A 10,528-nucleotide genomic window follows, 5' to 3' on the forward strand; every position below is an offset into this window, starting at 1 on the left:
TTTTTGTCATTTGTCTTGCTAATGTGTGAAGAAAAAGGAGAATTTGTTTTGCATTATTGTGAAACACAATAATAAAGTGTCTTTTTTATCATGTCACAAAATGAAGAACATTAAAAAACTTCTCGTTGGAAACAAAGGTCGGATCCGAGATCACATGCTTCCCTACTAAAGGAGGTGAAAAACAGTATGTGACAAGAGAAGCATGTCAGAATTCACAGTACTCATAAAACTGCAGGTAAAAAGTACCCGAATGACCTACTATCTCCGGCGAGAAGTGCGCATATGATCGACTCTTTTCTATCCATGGACGCCACGAGAGAAGATTTATGAATGGCAGTGACGCAATGGTGCTGGAATATCACATGACATCAATATAGTCATAAAACACTTTTTAGCAGCTGTAGTACTGATTCAAGAGTGTATGCGATTTCAGAAGCATTCAACATTTATTTTAATTTAAGAAAAATAAGTAAATGAGAAATTATTAATAATGAATAATTTTATTTGTCATGATGTTTAAATTAAAAAACAAAACAAAAACTAACGAGCATCTGAAAAGTTTCTCCTGATGTGAATGTGGCGTAAGCTGTAAAAGTTCATGTTTGTCTTTAAAACGAGTATCTGTGGTTTTTAATGTCAGTTTGTAATTTGCTTATCAACACAAGATGCAACATTTTCATTTCCCTGGGAAATTCAAACAATCGCTGGAGACTGACACACTTTGAATTAGTGTTGTCAAAAGTACCGACCACGATACCAAATTGGTTCTGAAATTTTAAAAATGTAACGCTTTGTGTGCTGTTGAGCTGTAATCATAAACACTTCTGACTGGCCATTGTCCTCACGCGCTCATCAAACATAGCTGTGATTGGCTACTACGATCAGCGCTTCACAAACATGTTGTAAAAATACATCAATGACGCTTTTCACGAAGCACTCACACACATGGAGCGTTTCAATGCAGGCGTCTATACCTCTACCAGTCCGCTGAGCCAACGCCTGCTTGTGCTTTCAAACGCTCCTGCTAACGCTTTCAAAACAAACTTACAAACACTTTTGTTCTTTTAAACCGCTGCCATGCATTGATCATTCTAGCCAATCACAGGCACATCTGATGAGCACAATGGCCAGTGAGAGGAGTTTCCGATTACAGCTCAACAGCTCTAGAAGCGTCACATTTTTAACATTTCAGTACCGATTTGGTATCGCTGTCAGTACTTTTGACAAAACTACTTTGAATAAAACAACTGAAAACATCTCCTATTATGAAGCAAGTGTCCTGTTTTTAAAATCTAGCCTTGAGTTTGTGTCAAAAGTCCACAGCCTTCAGCTTCCTCTCTTCCTGCTCGGTCAGAGGCTCCCGAGCCAGGATTTTTCCGTGAAGACGGTGATGTTTCCCGATGCCCAGCTTGGGTAAGCCTCGATTCAGGCCCTCCAGCAGAACACAGGACTTACACAAGGCCTGACTGGAGATGTATCCGCAGCGCGAGCACGTTCCCTGGACCGGCATCTTCACCCCTTCCTTTATGGAGAGCGTCTCCCCGGAGTGGATGACGTCTATGATGGAGCTGGGCCTGATGGACTCGAGGTCTTTGAGGAAGGCGCGGGCGTGACCCCGGTAGGCGTTCGGTGAGTAGATGCACTCTGTGGAAAAGTAATCGAGCTTCTTAAAATAGGCGTAGAGGACGATTTCTTTCTCGTAGGCGTATTTAAGCGGCTTGCAGCGTGGGATGGCACCCTCCCCTTCACTGGCCGTACTGATGGCGGTGCAGCGGCGAAGACGTGCGATATCCCCCCGCAGCACATTCATCAGCACCGTCTCTGCCACGTCGTCCGCGTTGTGACCTGCCCGTCAAACAAAACAAACGTCAGGCTACCTTTCAGCCTGGGAAATCGCATTTGTTTCCATTTGTCTGTTTCTGAGAGAATCTGTGATTTTTCTTTCAGAATCATTTTAGAGATGAAAACATGCGAGTTATAAAATATTTATAAATGCTTATAAATAAGGTTTAGGTGCAATGCAATGTTTTCAGGATGATTCAGTCACATTAAATAAGACTTATAACTTAAATAAAACTGGTTAATTACATGTTACCACGTGAAACAAACATGTCAATACTCGCCTGTGCATATCTTGTCCACTTTCAGCATCATAGCTCCGCGGTCGAGCGCCTGCCTGCGAAACACACCGCAGAAAGTGCAGTTGTTCTTCAAGCCCACCTGCTTCACGATGGCGTCCATCGTCCAGCCGTACAGCTCTTCATAAGACACGATCTTCAGCGGCAGGTCATACTGCTGCTGGTTCCTCTTCACCGTCTCCAGGGAATCATCTCTGTAACCCGTGATGCCCTCATCCACCGACAGCAGCAGAAGGTTCAGCCCGTAATCATAGCGCTCGTTCAGGACCTTCATCACATGAGCCAGGACGGTAGAGTCCTTCCCACCCGAGGCGCCGATGGCCACGGTCTCCCCACGATTAAAGAGACCGGCAGACACGATGGTTTGATGGATCTCCTCCTCGAAAGCCCAGAAGAAGCAGTCCTTACAGAGGGAGTGTCCAGTCTTGGGCCGCTTGAGCACGGCCCGTCTCTGAGCGCAGTTACTGCACTGGACGGGCATGATGACGACGCACTGCGGAGCAATATCAGAGAACTCATCAAAACACACATTAAACTCATCTTTAACACATGGGTTTTCAATCTTTTAGATGCTTTAAGATGCCCTTCCTGTTAAAAAAGGGAAGTGCAGCCTGCTTTACACTGAATGATGCATCAACACCCCCCCCCCCCATTTTTATTAAAAAAAATAAATTATTTATTTGAATATCTCATTTATTCCTGTGATCAAAGCTGTATTTGTCATCATTACTGTAGTCTTCAGTGTCACATGATCCTTCAGTAATCACTCTTATATGAGGATTTGCTGCTCAAAAAACATTTATCAATGTTGAAAACAGTTGTGTAATTTTTTTCAGGATTCTTTAGATTAGATTCAATAGAAATGTCAAGAGAACAGCATTTAATTTAAATATAATATTTTTATAAATAGAAACATAAAAAAAAAAACCTGAAATCTTTTGTAAAATTATAATGTCTTTACTGTCACTTTTGATCAATTTACAAAAAGAAATGTCTTACTGACAAAAGCTTTCCATTTCAGATAAATGCTTTAGATAAAAGATTTAAAAATTTTAATTAATTAAAATAAATACAGCTTTGGTGAGCAGAAAATACTTAAAAACATTAAAAATGTTGAAGTAGAAGTAACAGAAAAAAGAAATATTTCCCAACAAATATTTCATGTAATAATAATAATAATAATTATAATATATATATATATATATATATATATATATATATATATATATATATATATATATATATATATATATATATATATATATATATATAATTATATATAATTATATATATATATTTTTTTTTTTATCAGGGGGTTCAAACTTTTAGAGACCTCAGACCCCTAAAATATAAAAATTCTAATTTGAAAGGTATGTGTGTGTGTGTGTGTGTATGTATATATATATATATATATATATATATATATATATATATATATATATATATATATATATATATATACACACACATGCATACACACACACACACACCTTTCAAATTAGAATTTTTATATTTTAGGGGTCTGAGGTCTCTAAAAGTTTGAACCCCCTGATTTAACAGTTCATAACGGTTTAAACAGTATATAACAGTATGTAATAATTTACATTCAATTAACGTAAATATTTAATGTTGTTTAGGTTCTGGGGAAGTAAGTGTGATGGTCCATCTGAAATATAGCTATTTTGAATATTACAAAGTTATTTTACAGAATAAAAATGTATATAATTTAATTTACAACTATAAAGCATAGTTATTGTATTGAATTCTGATCCTAGTGAGATAAGCAGAAACCACCAAGCAAAATTCTGAAATTACTCGTTTATGGAAAATTAAAAACAAAATAATACCTGAAATAAATTCTGTCTGTCAGAGACTGTGTGAATAAATATGGAAGTATTTTAGAGATGAACACATAAAGACTGGACTTTAAAATAGCTGTTCAAATGTATGAAACGGATGTAAACAACAAACCTTCAAGTGCTTCCTACGGGGTTAATTCATTTAAGAAGTAGAACGATAACGTGTTAAATAAGTAAAACGCCAAAACAGGGCTATACAAAATAGCTGATGAGTTTAACAACGATTTAGAAATAAATATGACTTAAAATACAACTGACAGGATTGTTTTAGCCCAAAACATCTCTGCTGCTGTCCTACTCCTCCACACGTTTCGAGCACGTGATGAACGCCAGTCTTCCTGTTTGACTCTTAGTTCTGGCGCCCTCTTTTGTCCTGGCATAAGAGTTTAAAAATGAACTTTAATGGCAAACATTTACAAATGTTATGATTATGAGGTAGCAGTTATAGAAATGTATTCTATATTAAATGTACAATACGTTTACAAGTGTAAATAAGGTTTTAGACTATGTGTTAATAACAAAACCTTATTTTAAGTGCAAATAGGCTAGTTGATGATAAGAAGCTAAATGTCAAAGACTGAAAAGCTACCTTATTTCTTGACACTGCCTAATTATAATGGTAAAATAGTATATATATATATATATATATATATATATATATATATATATATATATATATATATATATATATATATATATACACTGTATGCTATAATAAATATTATATATTTTTAAATATAATTCAAATATAATATAATTAGCTATATAATTAAAACAATGTGATTTCAGAAGTTGCTACGGCATGCAAGGATTATTATAGTACATATAATATACATAATTGCTGGCGCCTGCTCCAGATCTGGAAGGTCACTACGGGCCTAATTCTGGGGTGAAAGCATCAACAAGTGACACGTCTATGGAAACGTGCATCAGATTAACTGACATGAGTGGAAATTTACTATGACTGGGCATTATCTCTGAGCCAGTTAGGACCATCCGCATTGCAGTAATGACGTGGATAAGACCTTGAAAACGGTATAACTGTTGGGACAACTGAATGTACAATAGTGTGAGGCAATGAGACGGTGAGGGAGCGCGGCCTACGAACTCCTTGTGAGACTTGAAGCTGGCTTCTGCTTTTGAAACTGCAAACTATTCTAAGTAAATTTTTCTTTTAATTAATTGCAATCATGACTCTTTGTCTTCATTTCTTCCCTACTGGTCCTGGGTCATAATCTGTTAACCCCTAACAGCTTATCTACGACACATAAGGATGAACCCATATTGGACTGTGTGTCTTTATTTGCAACCAGCAATAAAAAACATGATACAAGAAAAAATAAATTATATAAACAAAAAAATGCCTTCTCACTTTCAGCAGTTCAAATTTCTTTACATCTGATCATAAAAAGATTTAACAACTTACACATAACCTGAACAAGTTTCACACAGACACACGTGTTTGGCGCTGCAAAGACGAGCCGCCGTCCTTCCTGTAGCTCTGTTTTAGGCGTCTCACGTAAAAGACATTGCAACTTATTGCCCAGTTCACATCTGCAGTCTTCATGCCTCCTGCAGCTGGACTATGGCATGTTCACAGAGGCGATCAGGGACCCTGATGTTTTTTACAGTCAGTACAAAGGTCTCTTTTGTGTCCTAAGCTATTGTAACTGTGACCTTAATTGCCATCCGCCTGTAAACCGCAAGTGTCTTAAGGACAAAACATCTGTAGGGGTGTAACGATACCCTCATGTCACGATTTTATGCATATCACAATAATGAACTCATGATACGATATTATTGCGATATTTCAAGCCACAATGTAAAGGTTAACAAAAAATGTACTGTTGATTAAAATACTAAATATGATATTACATTTGGTTTAAAAATGAATAGGCTTGGTGCTTTTAACCCAATGCACAGGACTATGATGACACCAGAATAAAAATATTCATAATTCTGAAACTGATCATACAAAAGTATTTTAGACAAATATGCTTGCACTTTTTCACTGACTAGATATATTTGAAATAATTTCACTGATAACAAGACATTTAGCATTATCGGTCCTGACTCCTGATAATGCCAATTGTCTTATGTTAACAGGAAAATGTATATAAATTTGTATACATTACATTCAAAATTATATTCAGTAGAGTAATGTAGTACTGACACAAAAACTTTTCTCACACTGCAATGTTCATTTTGGGGGATCTATACATGATACACAATGCCTTTTTGTATTGCGATAAATTGTGACATGATATATTGTTACAACCCTTTAAACGGGACATTTCTTTTTTGCAGAGTTTATATCACACAAATGATCAGTCATAACACCCATCATACATGATTACCAAAAAGACATTTGTAGACAAAATCATCACTATTTACTTTAAGAATCTGAGGTGACTTTAATTGAAATACCACTCATAGATATCATGAGCTTCTTTATATTCCCTGTGTTGTGCTATATGGTTACAGGCAGTGCAAATAGCCAGAACAAACTCTTGGGTTTGTTGTATTAAATGAGGAGTTGGAGAGAGATATTTCCTCCAGGTAAAGAACCTGCGATACGCTTCGTCGTCCTTGTCCAGCTTAAGCAGATATTCTGCTAGCGACTTTGGATCTGGGAAGTCATCCACATGAATGAAGGCATCGCCGGGAACGAAGTTCTCATAGTTTTTCCTGGGAGGACCCAAAACCACAGGGACGGTACCTGCAACAAGCGGCCCATTTATCTTCTCAGTGATGTAGTCCTTGTGGATGGAGTTCTCAAAGGAAAGGTAAAATTTGCAGCTGGCTATGGTAGGATAGTATTCGTTATAACCCAGAAATGATGCATAAGCCTTCCCGTACATATGCACTTTAATATATTTGCTGAATTCTCTGTAATAATCATTCCTTGCTCCGACACCTGTTGAGGGAACATTGTTACTCACAATCCAACAAACCAGTTTGTCTTTTTTGGGAATTTCAAACCCCTCTTCTGGTTTCTTCCTAGTGGTCAAGCGCATCCGTACAGGAATGTCAGCATCCTGTCTGTAGCTGAGAGTGAGGTTGAACAAGTTTTCCAGACCTGGTATTTTTTGTGTGTTGGTCGGTGATTCCAAATGTAACCATATCCACTTCTGGAACGGAGGACGAGGAGACGGAGGAAGGTTGGACAGATCCCAACTGATGCCCCTGTGATAAACCATTACAGCATCTGCATTGCTGTAGAGAGATCTATCATCCGTCAAATGACAGTTATCAATATTGTAAAACTTTTTGCAGTCACGCAGGTCAAACCTGTAATTTTCAGGCCAGACCCACAGCAGAAGTATAGGTTTGTCTTCCACTGCTTCAGTAAAAGAGATCTCACTCCTGGCAGTGCTGTATTGTTTAGGTATAGGAAGTGGTACTGGACAGTTGTTCGAAGGTGGAAACCAGACGAACATGACACTCAGACAGACGACACCTGCAAACGTCACTATTAGACCCAGACGACACCGCGGTGAGCCATTTGTGCTTGACATTTTCTGAAAATAATAATAAAAAGAAAAGTGATCAGCCTCGAACATAAACAAGAATTAAAACATTTATTACCAACAGTATTTTTGAATGAACTATAAGGTAGCACTGTATTCCTTAAGAGACATTAGCGGCACATCAGGCTGTGGAAACTAAACGTTCTTTTATTGACTAAAACATTTGATTCATACAATTAGGTAAGATTCAAATTTAGGATGTTTGGAATGAATGTAGTGAACTCAACTCCTCACCGCGTTAAGAGCTCTTAATTAGCAGAAATGTGCAGTTGTGTTCGACGATAGCACTTTTTAAAGACGGAAGTATCTTGTACTCCTAAAACAAATACGAAACTCAGAGAACCTCGTGCAGGGTTGCCAGGTTATTTACTACAAAACCCTTTCAATTGCTACTCAAAACTAGCCTAATCGCAGTTTAGGGTGGGTTCCCCGGTAAAAAATAAATAAAATAAGGGGTCAAATATATGTTTACCTGCTAAAATTTGCATTCCCGGTGTTAAATATCACATAATTTGGGTCGCTTCAACCTTCGGACATAAAAACAGCACGTGATGACATGTTTAAAGCCCAATTCCCCGACGTACCACAACACCTGCTTTCCTAAACTCCAGTCCACTGTCATTTCCGAATGAACGCGAAAACGCGGAGATAGAAGAGAGTTTATAATACAAATATAAACCGGAATCAGATGATCTAGATCAACAAGTTCAGCGTGAAAAATATACAGACAGATAACCTACATTTCATGCAAACAGAAAAGGAAAAAAGTATGCGAATCCTTCACTGGGAAAGCTGTTCCGAGGGTAGGTTTGCAATCATTCAGTCATTACGAGCGGGTGAGATGCATCTTCAGTTCTTCCGGCATCCCTCCATATCACCTTCATTATTTCTCCCATTCTTCCACTAGAGAGCAGCAGCCTACCTTAAGTTTAGGTGGAGTTTAGCTTATTCGAGGACAGCAAACCAAGTTCTTTATCTTCCCCTATTATTATTAGCCTACATACGATTAACAGTTTTAAAACACGAAGGCATCAGTTTTGCAGTAGGCCTATTCTTGTTGTATCCAGCTGCACGCATCATTCAATGCATCAAATTACTCTGAAAGAAAACAAGTAAACCTATTTGCATATTTTACACAGCTACATTTGAATCCCCAACATTAAATTATATTCTTAACCTTTTCACGCATCAGGATTTTTCCACCCTTCTTATCTAAAAAACAAGATTTGAAATGTAGGCTAACTTCTCTTACAATTTTCTTCTTCTTCTGATTTTCAGATGTCCACTTGAAAATATGCTGTATTAAACATAATACGGTAAAAACACAGCAATAGTGTGTATTTAACAAACCAATCAATAAATATGAAATCATGTGAAAACTACACTCTAAAAACGGCAATTAATAAAATGTTGGAAGAGCAAAAAAATGTATGTTAAACTATTTTTTTTTTTACCTGTGCTTAGTTAAGAAGACAGCCTACTATATAAAGTCTGCAGAAATATATTTAAAAAACATTAAATTAATTGATTTTATTTATTTAACCTTTATTTAACCAGGTTAGTCTTATTGAGATATAGAATCTCTTTTTCAAGAGAGACCTGGCCAAGATAGCAGTACAAATTAAAGCATACAATCACAAAAACACAAAAGTCAAGTGCATTTCAATTAAATAAAAATAACATTAATTAAAACATTTGCATGTGTGGATTGAGTCATGTTCTATAGATTTAACATAACCTTTAAACTCATTTAAGGAAATTAGACTCTGTAGTTTGAGTATTTTCTGTAGGTTATTCCAATTTGAAGGTGCAACAAACATGAAAGCTTTTTTGAACATCTCAGTCCTGGCTTTAGGTACATTTAATGAAATAATTTTCTGGGACCGTAAACCATAAGTACTCTGTGTAAAAGAAAGTAAATCAGATATGTAACCTGGTAGCCTGCCTATGATACCCTTATATATAAAGATATAAAGGTGAGTAAGCCGGCGACTTGACAAAGAGGGCAAATTCACCGAGGAGTAAAGTGTACAGTGATGAGTGAGGGGTCTACAATTCGAGATAAATCTTAAAGCGCCATGAAACACAGAATCCAACATCTGAAGATACTTTGATGGAGCATTCATATACAGCAGATCACCATAATCAATCATAGATAGAAATGTGGCATGGACTAGCCTTTTTCTGGCAGAAAAAGTAAAACAAGATTTGTTTCTAAAGAAAAAACCTAGCTTCAGTTTCAACTTTTTCACTAGATTCTGTAAATGAAGCTTAAAAGAAAGGTCATCATCAATTAAAAATCCTAAATATTTATAAGATGAAACTACCTCAAGTTTATTACCCTGTTCAGTAACAATATTCAGGTCTGACTCATTTTCCAATTTCCTTGCGTTTGAAAAGACCATTACTTTGGTCTTCTCTGCATTAAGCACAAGCTTTAATTGATAAAGCTGAGCTTGCACTCTATTGAAAGCAGTTTGCAAGCATTCATACGCCTTCTTAATGGAAGTTGCAAAACAATTTCATTTCCACATTTCCAATTGATAGTTTCAAATCCAGTTAACATTTAGATTTGCAAATGAATTACTGGACTAAAAGACGCAAATCCATTCAATATTTTATAAAATAAATTTTATAAATTTATAAAAAATTAGTATGGAGGACCAAATGACTCAAAATGAAATAATTAAATAAATAATGAATTCAAGAAACGACAATTAAATGTACCAGTTTATTCTGAAATAATTAAATAATTAATTCAACAATTTATTTATTAATTTAATAATTAATTTAATAAAATATTAATTAAAATAATTAAATTATTAAATGTATCTATTTATTTTATAAAATTACATTTGTTTAATATATTTCACAATTAACTCGTCCACACAAACTATTAGCCTATGTTTAAAAATCTATTTTTTAATTATTAAAGGTGCTTTTTCAAAAAGCCGTTTTTCATAATAATTATGCTGCATTTACGAATGATGCCTGAATGATG

General features: G+C 35.9%; 2 protein-coding genes across 6 annotated transcripts; both read right to left on the bottom strand.

Moving 5' to 3' along the window:
• Positions 1 to 622: 622 nt before the first annotated feature.
• Positions 623 to 4,349, bottom strand: ctu1 (cytosolic thiouridylase subunit 1 homolog (S. pombe)). 2 transcript variants are annotated; one of them, XM_067412789.1, is made up of 3 exons: positions 4,256 to 4,349; positions 2,124 to 2,631; positions 623 to 1,845 (listed from the first exon to the last, which is right to left on the bottom strand). In XM_067412789.1, exons 2-3 carry the CDS (start codon positions 2,617 to 2,619, stop codon positions 1,310 to 1,312), a joined length of 1,032 nt encoding a protein of 343 aa, XP_067268890.1. In that variant the 5' UTR covers positions 2,620 to 2,631; positions 4,256 to 4,349; the 3' UTR covers positions 623 to 1,309. The 2 variants fall into 2 exon arrangements, with proteins under 2 accessions (XP_067268890.1, XP_067268889.1); XM_067412788.1 differs by having other exon boundaries at positions 4,110 to 4,343.
• Positions 4,350 to 5,289: 940 nt separating this feature from the next.
• LOC137038309 (4-galactosyl-N-acetylglucosaminide 3-alpha-L-fucosyltransferase 9-like) lies at positions 5,290 to 8,655 on the bottom strand. Of its 4 annotated transcripts, XM_067412791.1 has the most exons (3): positions 8,000 to 8,104; positions 7,762 to 7,843; positions 5,290 to 7,518 (listed from the first exon to the last, which is right to left on the bottom strand). In XM_067412791.1, exon 3 carries the CDS (start codon positions 7,513 to 7,515, stop codon positions 6,412 to 6,414), a length of 1,104 nt encoding a protein of 367 aa, XP_067268892.1. In that variant the 5' UTR covers positions 7,516 to 7,518; positions 7,762 to 7,843; positions 8,000 to 8,104; the 3' UTR covers positions 5,290 to 6,411. The 4 variants fall into 4 exon arrangements, with proteins under 4 accessions (XP_067268892.1, XP_067268891.1, XP_067268895.1 ...); XM_067412790.1 differs by lacking the exons at positions 7,762 to 7,843; positions 8,000 to 8,104 and adding an exon at positions 8,268 to 8,655; XM_067412794.1 differs by lacking the exons at positions 7,762 to 7,843; positions 8,000 to 8,104 and adding an exon at positions 8,112 to 8,248.
• Positions 8,656 to 10,528: the final 1,873 nt, after the last annotated feature.

The sequence above is a fragment of the Pseudorasbora parva genome, chromosome 13 (assembly GCF_024679245.1).
Source record: "Pseudorasbora parva isolate DD20220531a chromosome 13, ASM2467924v1, whole genome shotgun sequence".
NCBI lineage: Eukaryota > Metazoa > Chordata > Actinopteri > Cypriniformes > Gobionidae > Pseudorasbora > Pseudorasbora parva.

What these genes read in the sequence shown, in the direction of transcription:
- LOC137038309 (XM_067412790.1), bottom strand. Translation starts at nt 7,515, where the DNA reads ATGTCAAGCACAAATGGCTCACCGCGGTGTCGTCTGGGTCTAATAGTG.
- ctu1 (XM_067412789.1), bottom strand. Translation starts at nt 2,619, where the DNA reads ATGCCCGTCCAGTGCAGTAACTGCGCTCAGAGACGGGCCGTGCTCAAG. An exon ending in AGTGGACAAGATATGCACAG is followed by an intron (nt 1,846 to 2,123) that starts GCGAGTATTGAC and finishes TTTGACGGGCAG; the next exon opens with GTCACAACGCGGACGACGTG.